The 18,415-nt window shown below is 44.7% G+C and overlaps 1 protein-coding gene across 2 annotated transcripts in view; it reads left to right on the forward strand.

The window, feature by feature from the left end:
- ophn1 (oligophrenin 1) overlaps positions 1-18,415 on the forward strand; it is a 194,255-nt gene that overhangs the window by 103,775 nt on the left and 72,065 nt on the right. For both annotated transcript variants that reach the window (XM_048544225.2, XM_048544226.2), the window contains exons 11-14: positions 320-398; positions 16,411-16,444; positions 16,577-16,639; positions 16,998-17,072. In XM_048544225.2, the coding sequence (XP_048400182.1) occupies positions 320-398; positions 16,411-16,444; positions 16,577-16,639; positions 16,998-17,072 (251 nt within the window). The remainder of the gene's footprint in view (positions 1-319; positions 399-16,410; positions 16,445-16,576; positions 16,640-16,997; positions 17,073-18,415) is intronic.

An 18,415-nucleotide genomic window follows, 5' to 3' on the forward strand; every position in this document is an offset into this window, starting at 1 on the left:
GAAATCCAAATTCCAAAAGTGATCAACTTCTGCACCCTTTATCACATCAGAGTTCAACCTACTGCCTCTGGCAATATTTATCTTGCGTCAAAATCTGATCAAAAACAGATCATCGTTTAGCTATGTGTGGGATCTTTCTGTGCAATAAATGCCGAACACATTTCCTACATTTGCAGCATTGATGGTGCTTTACAGAATTACTTCGTTGGCAATTGAGAGCTTTGTGAGCTATCTGGGGGTTTTGAAATATATGAAAGCCAGTCTTTCAATTTTGTTTTTCATATGTCCAGTAAATTCTGAACAAATCTCCCTTTCACAGGCAAGGCCCTGTCACACTCCAAGCGCTCTCAGAAGCCAACAGAAGCTTATGGATTGAAGCAATGGATGGCAAAGAACCAGTGAGTATCCTGCTATATTCTGTATGCTTTTCAGTTTGTTTTAATAAACGTTGATTGCCTCTCCATGCCACTTTGCCAGACAGGAAAGCACAAAGGTGTTCAGAATCCCTCTCAGTACTGTTGGAATTCCAGCTTCCCAACCAGAATTGAGCTTAGATGCAAGTTTACTTTTTCCTCTCTCAGGAGGGCAGTTTGGGGAACAAGCCACCCCAACAGAATGGTTTAGTTTGTGAAAATTCCAAATCAAGGGGGAGAAATCTGCAGATTATTAGAGAACCGAGAAAGTTTAGGCTTTCAAACTTTTCAGGCAGTAATTAAATAACATCATATTTGACTTTGACATTATAAATTAGGTGGGATTTCACCATTATTAAGGCATTGTTTGGAATCCCTTAACTGTTCTTTTGTGATCACAATTACCTAATACAGGCAGTCAATTTTCTGTCGTAATTTTCTGATATTGAGTTTAAGATGCAACAGAGAACTAGTCACTAGGAGGACGTTTCACTGATCCTGCAGGTGTTGTGTAGAATAGTGGAAAGGGGGTCAGTAAGATTGAAGTGGTATCTGTCTTTGTTCTTCCCTGATATTGGGGAGGGTCTTCTCCCAAGAAGATAGTGGCTCATTCCCCTGAATCCTCTTCCCCCCTCCCTTCTCTGCACCTATCCCTGCTGATGCACACTATTCTGCGCAGGCAGTCTCTGCTCTGCCAATCACCTTATGACCATAGGCCCCTACTCATGGTGCCAGTTTTTCCCTGTACCTACCTCCATTTGAATGTTAGTTTTCAATCATTTCAAGTACAAAACCTTCCTTCATTGAAACTATGGGTCTCATAATAGAATCATGTGGTGCCCGATAAATCTTTTAATTTGCATTTAAAGAAGGCCAGTTACTGCTGTAACACAGCTACATAGGAAATACTGGGAGAACTCAGAGTTGACCCGAATTTACAGCATAACTGTATCCAAGTTGGATCCGGTGCAACCATGGAGTTCTGGTGAAACAAGCACAAGGACTGGTGTCATCCAGTATTTGTTTCTTTTGTTGTTTTGCTTCTTGGTGCCAAGTTCTACAAAGGGTGAAGCTTCCAACCACCATAAATGTATTTCATTACGAAAACGGCTCATCCTTCACATTAAAAGCAGAAAGAAATTCTTAAATTCCTTGCTACCAGCTTAAGGATTAATAACAATTGTACCTGTTGTTCGCATGAGATCATAGAGTCCCTACAGTGTGCAAGCAGGCCATTCAGTCCAATGAGTCTGTGCTGGCCCTCTGCAGAGCATCCTAACCAGATCCACCCCATTCCTGTAACCCTGTATTTCCCATGGCTAATCCATCTAACCTGCACAGCTGGGAGGAAACCTGACAGGGAGAGAATGTGCAAACTCCACGCAGACAGTCATCCAAGATTGGAATTGAACCTGGGTCCCTGGTGCTCTGAGGCAGCAGTGCTAACCACTGAGCCACTGTGCACCCTCCCACTATGGGAGATGGGAGGTGACAGAATCATTTCTCTTGTAGCTCACCTCGTGACAAAGCTGAACAGAGTTCTATTTCATGTGTGACATCCACCTTTTGCGAAATATCGGGAGCAAGTTTAAGTGAACCTTCCAAGGAGGTGAGAGTCAGGATTGAATGGAATGCTGGCTCTACCAGCCCAGTTGTTCCTGATACCACAAGTCCATGTCAAGTAGTATTGAGGAGGCCAACTTTCCAATGGGAATGTTGGGTTAGAATGATCCCTGTTGCGTCAGCAAGCCATTGGATGCCACTGCAGTCCATACTGGGTGCTGGAGTACAGTTGCATTGAACTGAGGCCTCTGGACTGTACACTAACTCCACCATTTTGGATTCCTTCTGCTGTTTCTCTCATTAAATCAATCATGAGCACTAACTCTGGTCGGACTTGCATTTAACCAGCTCCAGTGAGCTATACAAAACTATAAGGCAACCACAAGCACGGTTTTAGGTATATGAAGCTTTTCTCAGCTATTTTTCAGTTTGGGCTACTTGTCCCAGCACTTCCTCCCCTTTGCGTTTTATCACACTATCTGGGTTTTGAACAAAATCTGCAATTTATTTCCCAGCCCGACCACCCGGCTCCCCCACTTATTTTGTGCTAATGCTTCAAATCCATTTATTTTAATAAACTTCTGCCCAAAGTGCTCATTCATTAAATTTCAACTGCCACTGATTTGCCTCAATGGAAACCTTCCTCTGCCCTATAACAATGTAGTCAGTATAATGGGCAGTTCTACACTGAAGCCCTTGCCAATATTTATCACTCTATCGCTTGCTTTTAAGCAGATCATCTGGTCTTCAGGACATTGCTGTTTGTGTTTACTGCTGTACTTGGGAGAGAAAAGTTGTATGAGATGCATACATTGATCCTCACCCAGCTCTTGTATAAAGCTACACTCTGAATTCCATTCCAAACTTTGTATTTCCATAGCACCTTTTCTAATGCTGTGAAATGCTGCAAAGTGCTTCACAGAATATCATTGACAAATGGTTGAATCTAAGCAATTAAAATTTAGTGTGCGCAACACGGTTAGAGAAGCTTGTGGAATTATGGGATTGGAGGGGCATAGAGTTTTGGGAGGTGAGCTCATTCAAAGCTTTGAAATGACATTGCTTCCTCACTTAAACAATCTGATTCTGTGAGCATTGGAGCGATGGGTGAGCAGGGCGTAGTAAAAGTCCTTTTTGAATTCATGAAGGATATGGGCATTTTGGATAGACCAACATTTATTGCCCATCCCTGGCTTCTCTGGTGGTGGTGAGCTGCCTTCTTGAAACGTTGTAGTCTGCATGCTGGAGGTTGACTCAAAATATCAATGGGAAGGGAATTTCAGGATTTTTGACCAGTAACACTGAAGGAACAGCAATATGTTTCCAAGCTTTTTTTTTAGTGGGAAGGTGATGGCCAAGTAGTATTAGCACTTGACTGTTAATATAGAGACCCAGGAAACGATGACGATGAAATTGTTGCCAATTATCAAGAAAAACCCATCTGGTTCACTAATGCCTTTTAGGGAAGGAAACTGCCACCCTTGCTTGGTTTGGCCTACATGTGACTCTAGACCCACAGAAATGTAGTTGATTCTGAATTACCCACTGGGCAATTAGGGGTGGGCAAATCATATTGGCCTGGCAAGTGATGTTCACATCCTGTGAATGAATTTGAAAAAAGAGTCAGGATGGTGAGTAGCTTGGAGGGGATCTGGCGACTGGTGATGTCTCCATGCATCTGCTGTCCGAGTCCTTCTAGATGAGTAGTCATGGGTTTGGAAGAAGCTGCCTAAGGATCTTCTGTGAGTTTCTGCTGTGTGTTTTGTAGAGAGTACATACTGCTGCTACTGAGCGTTGTTGAAGGAGTGGATGCTTGTAGATGTGGTGCCAATCAAATGGGCTGCTTTGTCCTAGATGGTGCCAAGCTTCTAGAGTGTTGTTGGCGCTATTCAAACCTTTAGCTTCATCTTGGCTTTGCAACATTGATGACAATAGATCGGTCTTGCTTTTAAAATTTTTTTAATTGTCCCAATGACAACGATGTGCTGGTGATTTTCTTAGTGTTATTGGAGCTGCGCCCATCCAGGCAAATGGAGTTTTCTCATTAGTGCTTCCTTGACACATTTTTCTGATGTAACTCTTCTAATTGGTGTGACTACAGTGTGAAAACTTGTCTGTGGCAGAGAGAGAGAGAGAGAGAAGGGGAATTATTGTTTTGGTTTGATTGGGGGTGATTTCAAATAGCAGTCATACAGACACAAAATGAAACCCTTTTCTATTGGAGGCTGTGATGATTGCAATAATTGGACCTCGATGTTCTTTGAATTAAAATATGCAGCAGGCAAACAAACTGAAAAAACACACCCATTTTAAGGGTTTTCTCAGCCAAAGTGGTCACACCTGACTCTCCCCTTTGTAGTTGCCTTTGCTCCCTCCGAGCTTCTGACCCCAACAGCCCACAGTTCATAAAAACCGAAAGAACTGCAGATGCTGTGAATCAGGAACAAAAACAAAGTTGCTGGAAAAGCTGTTCAAATACAAGGAGTACCAGTGAAATTAATGTTGGTGCTTTTACAGTGTCTGCAGTTCTTTTGGTTTTTATTTAGTGTTTAACTCACTGCCACGTCTCTTCCAGGCATGCCCATCTTGAAGTAGTTCTGCTCCCCTCTCCGATGGGATTTCCGTTCCAATCTTCTTGCCCACTGACATTAATCTCAGTGTGACTCCTGGTGTTTGACATCCCTCCTAACCTTTTGTTCTCCGATGCTGAACGTTCTGTACTCTGCAAAGGCCTCAGCATTTATTCCCCTGCTTCTCCACCTTCACAAATTTCGGGCACGACATAACATCAAACTCTTCTTCAGCTGTGTTCGCAGTTCTGAGGAAGGGTCACTGGACCTGAACCATTAACTCTGTTTTTTTCTTCACAGATGCTGCCAGACCTGCTGAGCTTTTCCAGTAATTTTGTTTGTTTCTTTAGCCCACAGTTCATACATCTCCTGTAGGAGATGCTAAAGTGCGTACCTGTGAGCTGTATGTCGTTGATTGTAGGCTAGTTTAACTCGGCCTTTATTGGCCCTTGGTTAGCTTCCGTCAGGTTTAGAGATGCTCAAAATAAAAAGAAGTGTTTTTGCACAGGAGGAGGTCTGTCTGCTTGACTGTTTGCTTGGACTGTGCCAGTTCAGACCTTTGGCTGTGTCTTGGTTTTGTAACGATTGACAACGATAGATCAGTCTTGCTTTCAAAATTTTTTAATTGCCCTAGTGACAACTGTGTGCTGGTGATTTTCTTTTTCTTACTTTTTGCTTTTTTGGACTCAATTTTTCCCTTTTTGGGGCTAAATCTAAAAAATTGAAAATCATGATTTAACAGAACAAGTGCCAACGCGATCCGTGAAAGGTCCTTCTCTGTGCTGTACTTTGGCTCACTGCTTTGCAGCTATATTTAAGGATGTTGTTCCCATTCTTGGTCTCCATGTGGAGGATGTGGGTCATATAAAACTCTGAACTAGACAGGCAGACGCAAGCCAGATTTTTGGCCACCTCAACGGTGCATTCCACATCAGCGCTTTCTCTTGACTGTGTAGTCAGTGCCACTTCCCCTAAACACAAGCTTTTAATACGATGGTCTGCAGATCAACAAATTCGCAGTGACTGGCAAGCAAAAGCTGAATCACCAGAATGCTCCTTTAGCCTGTGCTGGCTGTTTTTGCAAAGTGCTCTCCAATTAGTTTCACCTCAATGCCCCTTCCCCTAGACCTGATATTCCACCAGCGCCTCCCCCCCCCAACAATTCCCCTTCCCAGATTGCACTAAAGAGAAAATGTTGTCAGAGCTTTCTAACTTGGAGGCGTACAGGAGTAGAGAGCTCTAGTTGGTTGCACGTTGGCTCCATTTGGCCTGTGACATTTGTCATGGAGAAATCAATTGGGGTTTCCAAGCTCCTTCAACTTTTAGGGAAGGAAACTGCCACCCTTGCTTGGTTTGGCCTACATGTGACTCCAGACCCACAGCAATGTAATTGACTCTGAACTACTCACTGGGCAATTAAGGATGGGCAAGACATACTGACCTGGCAAGTGATGTTCACATCCTGTGAATGAGTTTGAATAAAGAGTCAGGATGGTGAGTAGCTTGGAGGAGATCTTGTGGCTGGTGGTGTTTCCATGCATCTGCTGTCCTAGTCCTTCTAGATGGAAGTAGTCATGGTTTTGGAAGATGCTGCCTAAGAATCTTCCGTGAGTTTCTGCTGTGTATTTTGTAGAGAGTACATACTGCTGCTACTGAGCGTTGTTGGTGGAAAGAATGGATGCTTGTAGATCCTGTGCTAAAAGTTGAGTTACCAACCAAGCAGCATACATTCCTCCTGTAGTGGAACTTGTTGAGATGGTTTAAAATTTGACACTCTTGCTTTTTGTTTTGCACTCATCAGGACAAATGCTTAACATTCTGATTGTGTGCCTTCACTCAGGGAACTGGTGAATTTTCAGTATTCCAAACTTTATTGGGAGTTGGAAGGGGTTCTCCTCTGTGCTGTATGAAAGCAACAGAGCACAGTGGCACTGGAATTGGAAACAAAATTGTCACATGTCCCTAGGTACAGTGGAAAGTTTTTTGTTTATGTGGAGCACAGGTAGATCATACCATACAAAGCATTAGGGTAAGAGAATAGAGCAAGGAATACGAAGTGTGAGATCAGTGGTAAATTTAAAATTTAACAGGTCCACTCAGAAGTTAAATAACAATGGGAAAAAAGCTGTTCATGAGTCAGTTGGTACATGTGTTAAAGCAGCAATAACCTGCTCAGTGATGCCCAGTTGAGGTTCCACTAGGTTCACTCAGCACCAGACCTCGTTACAGCCTTGGTTGAAACATGGACAAAAGAGCTGAGTTCCAGAGGGGTGAGAGATAGCCCTTAGCATCAAGGTCACAGAGTATGACATCATTCAGGAGCCCTAGCACAACTGGAATCAATGGGTATTGGGGGCAAATCTCCACTGGTTAGATTTATCCCTGGCACATTGGAAGATTATTCCAGGACATCTCTGCAGGAACTCCTTAGTAGTGTCCGAGGCTGAACCATCTGCTGCTTCATCATTGACCTTCTCTCCATCATAAGGTCAAAAGTGGGAATATTCACTGATAATACAAATGTTCAGCACCATTCACAGTCCTAAGGTGCTGAAACAGTCCATGTTCAAATATATCAAGGTCTAGTCAAGATCCAGGTTTGGGATGAAGAGAGTGAAATTACAATTGCACCACACAAATGTCAAACTATGACCATCTTGGATAAGAGACAATCTAATCACCACTTCTCAACATTCGATGGTGTTACCATGACTGAATGCCCTCACTATCAACATCCTAGAGGTTACCGTTGAATGAACTGGGTTAGCCTGGTAAATTTTAGTGGCAACAAGTTCAGCTCGGAGACCATTGAATCATAGAACCTCTGCAGTGCAGCAGGAGGCCATTTATCTTATCAAGTCCACACTGACCCTCCAAAGAGCATCCCACCCTGACCCAGCCCTGTACTGTGTCGTATAACCGCACACTTACCATGGCTAATTCAGCTCACCTACACATCTTTGGACTGCGGGAGGAAATTGGAGCACCTGGAGGAAGCCCACACAGACAGTCTGCTGGAATTGAACACAGGTGCCTGGCACTGTGGGGCAGCAGTGCTAACCACTGAGCCACTGCACTGCGCAGGAATCCAACAATGAGTAGCTCCCCACTCTGACTCATGGAAAGCCTGTCCACCACCTACAAGTCAGGAGTGTGATGGAACACTCCCCGCTTGCATGGATGAGTGCAGCCCCAAAAACACTGAAGAAGCTTGACACAATCCAGGCCACTTGATTGGCACCACATCCACTCCCTTCCCCACCAAAGCTCAGTAACAGTAGTGTATACCATCTATAAGATGCACTGCAGAAATTCATAAATCTTGTCAAACAGTACATTACAAACCCAGGACCATTTCCATCTAAGAGGACAAGAGCAGCAAGTTCATGGGAACACCACCAGCTGTAAGTTCCCCTTCAAGTCACTCACCATGCTGACTTGGAAATATATTGCTGTTCCTTCATTGTTGCTGGGTCAGAGTCATGGAATTCCTTCCTTAATGCCATTGTGGATCAACCTAGAGCACGTGGACTGCAGCAATTCATGAAGGCAGCTCACCACCACCTTCTCAAGGGCAACCAGGGATGGGCGATGAATGCGGGTGTAGCCACTGACATCCACAGCCCTAAAATGGCTTAAAGCTAGCACTGTGGAGAAAAGGACAATCCCTTATTTAAATATGGTGAACGAATGCTGTTTTTGAACTGCAAAGTAAGTTTAGCCATAGATTTAAAGTACATTTATAATCCAGATGACGAGATTCTAGCTTCAGCTTCAGAAGCAATAAGTCCTAACATGCACATGTTGAGAGATATTTGGAACCCCTCTTTGCATTGATGTAAAATACCTCCTAAAATCTTAAAAAAAAGTTTCATGGTGCAAAGAAAGCAAATCCATGTGTTACAATGTACGAAGAAACTGGAACTGTCGGTGAAATCTGGAGCAGTCTCCACCCCTGGATGTCAGGTTTTGGACCTCGTGAACCATGAGATGAGATAAGAGTCTTAAGTCTCTTCAAAGACATTGCATTTATATAGCACCCACCCAGGATGATACGTATCCAATGAGTTTAATGCAGTCCTGTGTTTTAGTGATTAAATTATAATTGTGTATGATGTGGAGACAGTGTAGATTTTCTGAATTCGGGTTATGGAACAATTAAAGTAAGCGGACTCTGAAGACAATGTACAGTGTATCTTTTTTTCACATTTGTTTTTCTGGCCATGCATGTTTAATAGGGAACAAAGTAATGGAAAATGCAAATCTTTCTGTACTTTCTATGGCCACTAGAGGGAGTTTTGTTTTATAACAGGACCTGTGAGGGTGCCTGTCAGATTGCAATTTCAGCTGGAAAACCCTGTTGCAATGTCTGAGAATCTAACTCCCTCTCATTTTAACAGGGAACACAGCGAGCGCCTGTATCACTTCACAGTTTGGCTCAATAAATTTGGGTCAAGACTAGGATTTGGAGCAGTTCTATTCCAGTCTGCCTGGTTTGGTGCATTTGAGCTTTCAGGAGAGACTAGATGGAATGGATTGTTTTCTTCAGAGCAGAGAAGGCTTGGGAGCGATATGACTTAAGGTGTATAAGATTGGGAGGGGTATGGACAGAGTGAATAGAGAGTAGCTGTTCCATTTAATTGAGGGCATAGTTTTACGGTAAGAAGCAGAAGATTCAGAGGGCATTTGGGGGTGGAAGCTTTGACGGTGGTGGGAATCTAGAATGCACATCCTGTAAAGGTAGTGGAGGTTGGAAACCTTAATTTTTTTAAAAATTTGGATGTGCATTTGAAATATCATAGCATTCAAGGATATGGGATGAGAGTAGGTAATTGGGATTAGTGCTTCTTTAGTGGTAGTTATGTTGGTGCAGACATAATGGGCCAAAAGAGCCGTATAACTGTATAACCCTGATTCTCTGTGATTCGAGAACTAGTCTGGGGCTGCATTTGTTTGCAGAGGAACCCTGAGCTCCCAAATGAGGTGGATTAGAGCACATTGGAAAGTTTCCCCGATTTCTCTCATTGAGCAAGGTGTAAGGGCAAATTCCCTTCCCACTTGGTTTTCAGTAATATCTGCTTTTTAATTTTTTATTCTCCATATTAATTACCTGGAGAAAGAGGCTCAGGGTTTTGTTCAGTGATAGGTGGATGCCTGCTGCCACCTGCTGCACAGTGTGTGCCACTGCAAAACTCTTCTGAACCATATGATTTTGCTCCTTTCTCAGAGAATTCAGCAACATCGCATGAAACGACACCTGCCTCAGGGAAAAAGGCAGTTACCTTTTGGAGTTGTATTCAAAGTCTGTCAAATAACCTGCTCATTATCAAAGCTCCTGATTTAAAACCCCTTTTGAAGGGAATGGAAGTCTATGAATTTAGATGTGAGTATTGAAGCATAGAATCCCTACAATGTGGAAGCAGTCTATTCAGTCCATCACGTCCACACTGACCCTCAGCATCCCACCCAGACTCACCCCCTATCTTATCCCTGTGACCCTGTATTCCCCTTGGCTAACCCACCTAGCCTGTGCATCCCTGGACGATGGGCAATTTAGCATAGCCAATCCACGTAACCTGGACTGTGGGAGGAAACCAAAGCACCTGGAGGAAACCCTCGCAGACACGACGAGAATGCACAAACTCCAGACAGACACTCGCCCGAGGCTAGAATCTAACTTGAGTCCCTGGCACTGTGAGGCATCAGAGCTAACCACTGAGCTACGGTGCCACCAAAACAGCAACAGCAACTCTGCTTGGTTCTGAACCAGGGATCTTGCAAATATAAGATGAACATGATGCCCACTACTGTACAGAAACAGTGCTGATTATCTTGTGTTTGTCTCTGTCTATCAACGAGCACAAATCCAATTGAACTACTTCTGTTTTCCTCAACTCTGTGCTCCGCCTCCCGACAGTGTGTTCGTGGTCACAGGACAACAGGATAATAAAATGTGAGGCTGGATGAACACAGCAGGCCAAGCAGCATCTCAGGAGCACAAAAGCTGACGTTTTGGGCCTAGACCCTTCATCAGAGAGGGGGATGGGGTGAGGGAACTGGAATAAATAGGGAGAGATGGGAGGCGGACCGAAGATGGAGAGAAAAGAAGATAGGTGGAGAGGGTATAGGTGGGGAGGTAGGGAGGGGATAGGTCAGTCCAGGGAAGACGGACAGGTCAAGGAGGTGGGATGAGGTTAGTAGGTAGATGGGGGTGCGGCTTGGGGTGGGAGGAAGGGATGGGTGAGAGGAAGAACAGGTTAGGGAGGCAGAGGCAGGTTGGACTGGTTTTGGGATGCAGTGGGTGGAGGGGAAGAGCTGGGCTGGTTTAGGGATGCGGTGGGGGAAGGGGAGATTTTGAAACTGGTGAAGTCCACATTGATACCATTAGGCTGCAGCGTTCCCAGGCGGAATATGAGTTGCTGTTCCTGCAACCTTCGGGTGGCATCATTGTGGCACTGCAGGAGGCCCATGATGGACATGTCATCTAAAGAATGGGAGGGGGAGTGGAAATGGTTTGCGACTGGGAGGTGCAGTTGTTTGTTGCGAACTGAGCGGAGGTGTTCTGCAAAGCGGTCCCCAAGCCTCCGCTTGGTTTCTCCAATGTAGAGGAGGCCACACCGGGTACAGTGGATGCAGTATACCACATCTGTATACTGCATCCACTGTACCCGGTGTGGCTTCCTCTACATTGGGGAAACCAAGCGGAGGCTTGGGGACCGCTTTGCAGAACACCTCCGCTCAGTTCGCAACAAACAACTGCACCTCCCAGTCGCAAACCATTTCCACTCCCCCTCCCATTCTTTAGATGACATGTCCATCATGGGCCTCCTGCAGTGCCACAATGATGCCACCCGAAGGTTGCAGGAACAGCAACTCATATTCCGCCTGGGAATGCTGCAGCCTAATGGTATCAATGTGGACTTCACCAGTTTCAAAATCTCCCCTTCCCCCACCGCATCCCTAAACCAGCCCAACTCTTCCCCTCCACCCACTGCATCCCAAAACCAGTCCAACCTGCCTCTGCCTCCCTAACCTGTTCTTCCTCTCACCCATCCCTTCCTCCCACCCCAAGCCGCACCCCCATCTACCTACTAACCTCATCCCACCTCCTTGACCTGTCCGTCTTCCCTGGACTGACCTATCCCCTCCCTACCTCCCCACCTATACCCTCTCCACCTATCTTCTTTTCTCTCCATCTTCGGTCCGCCTCCCCCTCTCTCCCTATTTATTCCTGAACCCTCACCCCATCCCCCTCTCTGATGAAGGGTCTAGGCCTGAAACGTCAGCTTTTGTGCTCCTGAGATGCTGCTTGGCCTGCTGTGTTCATCCAGCCTCACATTTTATTATCTTGGATTCTCCAGCATCTGCAGTTCCCACTATCACAGGACAACAGGAGTTGGTTTACAATGAGGCTAAGAACCGGACCTAATTAGTTTAAGTAGCTGCACAATGTGAGAATGTGGCTGTAGCTAGCGTTGCCTATGTTATATCATCATAAATGCTAAACACAGTTGTCCGTCTCAGAACAGCACAGGCTGAGGGTGGGCGTGGGGGAAGAAAGACAGCAGTTCTCCAGATTCCAGCAACTCCCACGTTTCTGCTCCGGGTGATCAGCATCTGGCTTTTCCCAATCCCCACTGACATGCTGCCCAACATCTGTGAGCCTGAATAGTCCATCAGCAGTTACTGAGCAGCCATTGGGAACAGGAGCCTGGCTTTGTGTTCTCCCTCCACGTCACCAAACGTTTTACAGTTGACATTCTGAAATACAGTCGATGTATTCGTGGAAATGAGAGCTACGGGGAGGTTGCAGCATGGGAGTAGGCGTGGGGGGGGAGGGGGCATTCACTCAGTTGTCTGCGCTAACTCTGCAAGAACAACTATCCTCTTCCCATACCTCTACGCCTTTCCGTGCTCCATAGCCCTGCAAATCTATATTCTTCAGTTACTTATCTATTTCTGTTTATGAAGCCTTAATTCAGACAGTGCAGTCTGGATGCTAACCACTTGCGGCAAGAGATCTGCTTATTGACATTTTTGCATTCTGTTTTTTTTTGTTTTCTCCTGATGAATGTCAAATGAAAAGCTCCAGTAACATGCCTGTCCTTGCAGCAAGATTCTGAAAATTTTTTTTTTCCCTCCGTTCCCTCTTTTACCAATCATCAGAAATAGGTTTCTTCTGGTTCTTGACTGTTCTGCCAATTGGACCAATTTCTCTCTATCCAGGAGCCTCATGGCTTGGAGCATCTCGATTAAATCCCCTCTGAATCTCCCTTCGTCCAATCAGACAGTCCCAGCCCCTCCTGTGACATTGAGGCAAAAGACTGGAAACAAAACCAGAAAGTGCTGGAGAAACTCTGCAGCTCAATAGGTATTAGCTCTGAATTAGAGCCAATGTCAAACTCAATGTGTTAGTTGTCACCATGCCATCCCCTCCCCCCAGCATCTCCGGTCAACTGTAAATCAAGACTCTCAGCCCCAGAACTACTTTGTAATATTTTGCCTGTGTCACCCAGAAGAGCACATGGATTAAATCAGGTGATCTGTGCACAGGAGGATCCAATAGACCATTGTGATGACTAGATCATCCCATATTTTAAACCATGGTCAGGATATCTGTTCTCTTTCAAAATGTAGGATTTATTGTGTCCACCCGAGACAGTAGATGAGAAGATGGTTTAATGCCTTGTTTGAAAAGTGGCTTATGCTGGCCTGTTTATCCCATAGTATAATGGGTGGTTTGGCGGGGTGTTAGTTGTGGATGAAGGGGTGCAGTTCACTCCTTAAAGGGCACTCTCTGTCTGCCAGAGGGACACGACCTCAGGATAGTAGGGGATGTGACCTGTCCCTTGCAAATTGCCCCCGCTTTCTGGGTCTTGGCTTGTTCCATAATTGCAAAGATGTTTGGGTGCCACTCCAGCAGCTGCCACTTGTTGGCACTGCTGCGTCTGACCAACATCTCTTGGGAGTCAATGCAGTGTGAATCTGCAGGAACGTAGCAGGTCAGGCAGCATCAGAAGAGCAGGAAAGTCGACATTTCAGTTTGGGACCCTTCAGTAGGCCATGATGAAGGGTTCTGACCTGACGCATCGACTTCCCTCTTCCTCTGCTGCTTGACCTGCTGTGTTCCTCCAGCTCCATAATGCGTTGGCTCTGACTTCCAGCATTTTCCATTCTTGCTACCTTTTGGGAGCCATCAGCCACAACCTCGGGCTCCCAACTCTTGAGCAAGGCCCATAGTTGGGCATTTACCCCTTGTCTAATTGGATTGTATTCAGCAAGCCTCCTCCCACAGGAAGCAAAACTGGTATCTTGCTGGCTCTGCAGCTGAGAGACTGTCATCACCTGAACCCACTTTCATGGAGTTTAATCTTTTAACTCAGGTTTAATCTTTGAGCTGATTCTCTGCATTTATCTTTGAAAGTGGGGCACTGGGAGAGAGTGATAGCCTAGTGGGGTTATTGCTATACTATGCAGATGGTGGGATTGGAATTTGAATTCAATAAAAGATATCTGGAACTAAGAATCTATTGGTGACCATGAAACCATTGCTGATTGTCAGGAAACCCCATCTCGTTCACTAATGTCCTTCAGGGAACGAAATCGGCCATCCCTACCTGGTCCAGCCTACATGTGACTCCAGACCCACAACAATATGGCTGACTCTGAATTGCTGTCTGGGCAATTAGGGATGGGCAATGAATGCTGGCCCAGTCAGCGATATTCACGTCCTGTGAATGAATTCAAAGTAGGAATTTTATATATTTTTTCTCTCTCTCTCTCTATCTCACCTGCACCTCTCATCAGAACTTCATTCACTACCTCGGAGAAAAGGAGAATGACCTGCATTTATGTACTGCCTGTTTCTCACCCTGTCTGAGCAGAAGTGGTGGTTGTAGGGGCGTTGGTGCTGTCATAAATCCAGTCACATCGTGCCCTGCCAGAAAGAACTTTAATCAAAATGCTTCTTTGTAATCCAATATTAACAGCCCATTAAAACATTAAGTAGGTCTCATTACAGCATCCTGGCTGGGTCCTGCACTTCACTGGAAACACATTTTCTCTGCCTCTGGATTTAACTCAGTAAAAAAAACAAAGAGAAAGCATTTGATTGTGCTGGTTACAAAACTGTGATTGATTTCCAAAATGTATCTCTCTAGTGGAATGTTGGCCCGAAACAGGTACATTTTCTTTAATATAAAAAAGAAATTCAGCTCTCTATAATTGAGACAAAATGACACCGAAGAATCCCTTTTGCAGCTGAGTGGGATGGCAGGATTCCTGGCCCTATGCCCTAATGGAAGAATTGGAAAAGCTCAATGAAATATTAGCATCCTGCCCAATAGGGAATCATTCTTGCAAGTGTGGAAAAAGACTATTGCCAGTCTTCTGCAAACTGTTTAATTGCTCAGTTTAGTCAACAAATATCTCCACCCTCTCCAAATACAGAAACTAAAGTATTGGACAGGGTTGATGTTGCTGAGGTTAGAGCCATATTTGATCTGTTTGGCAGATTCTGCTTAGAGATTTTGCTATTTGTGGTTTCTCATTGTGAAGAAACTCTCGCCAAGACTGCAATGAACGTTGACTAACTCATCAGTCAACTTTTCCCTGTTGGTCAGCTTGAAAAAAAGGCTGTGATGGTAACTCACTCAAACTGTGCACATTCTGCTAATGTTCTGCCTGCTTTCACACTTTGTGCAGTTTACTGCTGCAGTCAGGGTGTGTCATAATGTTTCTATTATAATGCAACAGTAAATGTTTGTTTGAATTTGGTAGGAGCCACTGGCCACCATTGAGTGTCACCTTGGTGGAAGTGTCGTATTTGAATGCTGGGTTAAATTGAAGTCTCGTTCATCTCTGCAGTGGGTGTGAAAGACCCCACGTCATATCAAAGTCAAACAAGTCAGCTCCCTGGGTCTTGGCACCTGTTCTTCCCTCAACTAATACCAAAAGCTGATGATCTTTGTGGACCTTGCGTGCAAACCAGCTGTTGTTTAAGAGTTGGTTATGAAAGTTGACTAAAACTTTCTAGTGGCTGTGAAAGGGCATAGTTTCATGGCAGCTTCTGATTCTTTTTGTTGGTATCATCCCTTCTGGAATTTTCTTTGTAATAGTGGTAGTTCCTTAAAAAAAAAATTAGGTTGTGAGTGCCTCTGGCATGGCCTGTGTTTCTTTAAAAGCTAAGCTACTTTCTTGAACCGGTGCCGTCCATGTGGTGTTGGGACATCTGCAATGCCCTGAGGGACGGAATTCCAGGATTTTGTCTCAGGAACAGTGATAAATTTCAAAGTTAAGATGGTATGTGACTTTGAGGGCATCTTGCAGGTATGAAAGGTGCTCTAGTTTGAAATTGAAGGTGTCTTGGTGGCTTGCTGCAGTGCATGAAGATGTTTCTGTCTATCTGTACTCAATAGCTGCTTTCTATCTTTAAACTTACACCTGCATGCCCATGCTGAGATCCAGATTCCAGGAAATGGAATTTCCAACTCTAGTTGAGGTTTCGATCTCAGTTGCTGGTGGGTTATTTAATCACAGGTGAGGATTGGCTTGGAGTTCTTCGATTAGCAAAGCGATTGGTGACATCTGGTTCTTCACAACTGTACAATGATCCAGATTGGCAAGGGTCTTCGTGTGAAGATAGATACACCCCCCCCCCCCCCCCCCCCCCCCCCCCACAGTCTCACAAGTTACTAATGCCACTGTCCAAGCTGAGGTTTTAGAAACTCAAACCATCTATGATTTTTGGCATTCTCACCTTTTTGAGAGAAGATAGAACATATTGCATTAGGGGATACTAATGTGCTGAAGGATAATCTTTGCTGAATTAATTGGCTATTGAATCTTTTGCATTTGAATTTCAGATCTATATTACGCCCAATGCAAAACCAGAGCAAAGTAAGTGTGTAATGTTCCTATTTTTCTTCCTTGTTTGCTTTAGCTGGCCATTTTACAGTTCTGTACTGGAGATTGAGTTGTGTGTCCAATCACTAATCCTCACTCATTTGTTTTAATTCTTCTCTTGCAAAGTGCAACTGAATGAACTGGGCATAAAGTTTGTGAAGAGATGTATTAATGCGGTGGAGACCAAAGGTAGGTCCCATTATCACTAAAATCCAAACAAATCAAGTTGGCTATGCCAGCAGGTACCCACTGGGTTTTCATGATGTCACTGCCGTTATAGCCAAGTGGCAGTTTACTTCTGTTGTCCCTGGAGTTTAGCAAATTGGGAACAAGTTTGTGCTGTGTCCCTGTTACTGTAAGCCACTGGGTGACATTTTACTGAGTGTTCTGCCAGGGGTCTGAATCTAACCCATATATTGTCACATATCCCCATTGCTTTACATTGTACTCTATCACTAAGACTTCTCGTCTGAGGAAAGATAGACGTTTTTAATATTTAGCCCTGTTTCTATAAAATATTGAATTTGGATTTGTTTACTTTTTGCAGGAATCACCACAGAAGGTGTTTACAGAACTGTTGGCAGCAACCTCCAAGTACAGAAGCTACTAACTCAGTATTTTGGTGAGAATACAATCTTGATGAGGACGTCGCTGGTCTTTGCTCCCTGACCTTTCCCTCAGTTATCATTGTTGCACCCCTTGTTCTAGGAAGGGCCTATTTAGATGAACCAAACTCTCTTACTGGCCGGAGAGATGGTAAGAACTACTGATGCTGGAGTCAGAGATAACACAGTGTGGAGCTGGAGGAACACAGCAGGCCAGGCAGCATCAGTGGAGCAGGAAAGGCGACATTTTGGGTCAGGACCCTTCTTCAGAAAAAAAGGGAAGAAGGGTCCCGACCTGAAACATCAGCTTTCCTGCTCCACTGATGCTGCCTGTCCCGTTGTGTTCCTGCAGCTCCACACTGTGTTATCTCTGACTGGTCTGGGCACCACTTGGCACAGTTCCCCTGCTGTACTAGGTGCTGGTAACGTACTGGTTTCAGGAATGTTATTTATGGAATCCTGTGCCTAGTCTGAGGGTTGCCATATCCTGCTCTAAACCTGCAACTAAACAGCTGAGGCAGTCAACAAAGTTGCTGGAAGAGCTCAGCAAGTCTGGCAGCATCTGTGAAGGAGAAAACAGCTAACGTTTTGGGTCTGGTGACCCTTCCTCAGAACTCCGAAATGTTAACTCTGTTTTCTCCTTCATGGATGCTGCCAGACATGCTGAGCTTTTCCAACAGCTTTGTTTTTGTTCCTGATTTACAGCATCCGCAGCTCTTTTGGTTTTTAACTGAGGCCGTCAGACTGGCATTCTGGTTGCTGCAGGTTTGTGAACTGCAGGGGGCACTGCTTCCTGACTCTGTCACTTGACCAACTGTGTTGTAGTTGTATAAAATTCCCAAATATCTTGCAGTTTTTGAGCATAAAGAACATAAGAACCAGGAGCTGGAGCAGGAGCAGGCCATCTGGCCCTTCGAGCCTGCTCTGCCATTCAGTGAGGCCATGGCTGATCTTTTCTTGGCCTTAGTTTCACTTACCTGCCCTCTCACCATAACCCTTAATGTTTTTGAACAGTAAAGGAATTCTGTATCTCAGTTTTAAGAACATTCAATGAGGAAACTTCAACTACTTCACTGGACAAGGAATTCCACAGATTCACAACCCTTTGGGTGAAGAAGTTCCTCCTCAATTCAGTCCTAAATCTGCTCACCCGTTATTTGAGGCAGTGCCCCATAGTTCTAGTTTCACCTGCTAGTGGAAACAAACTCCCTGCTTCAGTCTTGTCTATTTCCTTCATAATTTTACATCTTTCTGTAAGATTGCCCTCATTCTTCTAAATTCCAATGAATATAATACCAGCCGACTCAGTCTCCCCTCATAAGCCAACCCTGTCAACTCCAGAATTAACCTAGTGAATCTC

The sequence above is a fragment of the Stegostoma tigrinum genome, chromosome 15 (genome assembly GCF_030684315.1).
Source record: "Stegostoma tigrinum isolate sSteTig4 chromosome 15, sSteTig4.hap1, whole genome shotgun sequence".
In the NCBI taxonomy this organism is placed as follows: domain Eukaryota; kingdom Metazoa; phylum Chordata; class Chondrichthyes; order Orectolobiformes; family Stegostomatidae; genus Stegostoma; species Stegostoma tigrinum.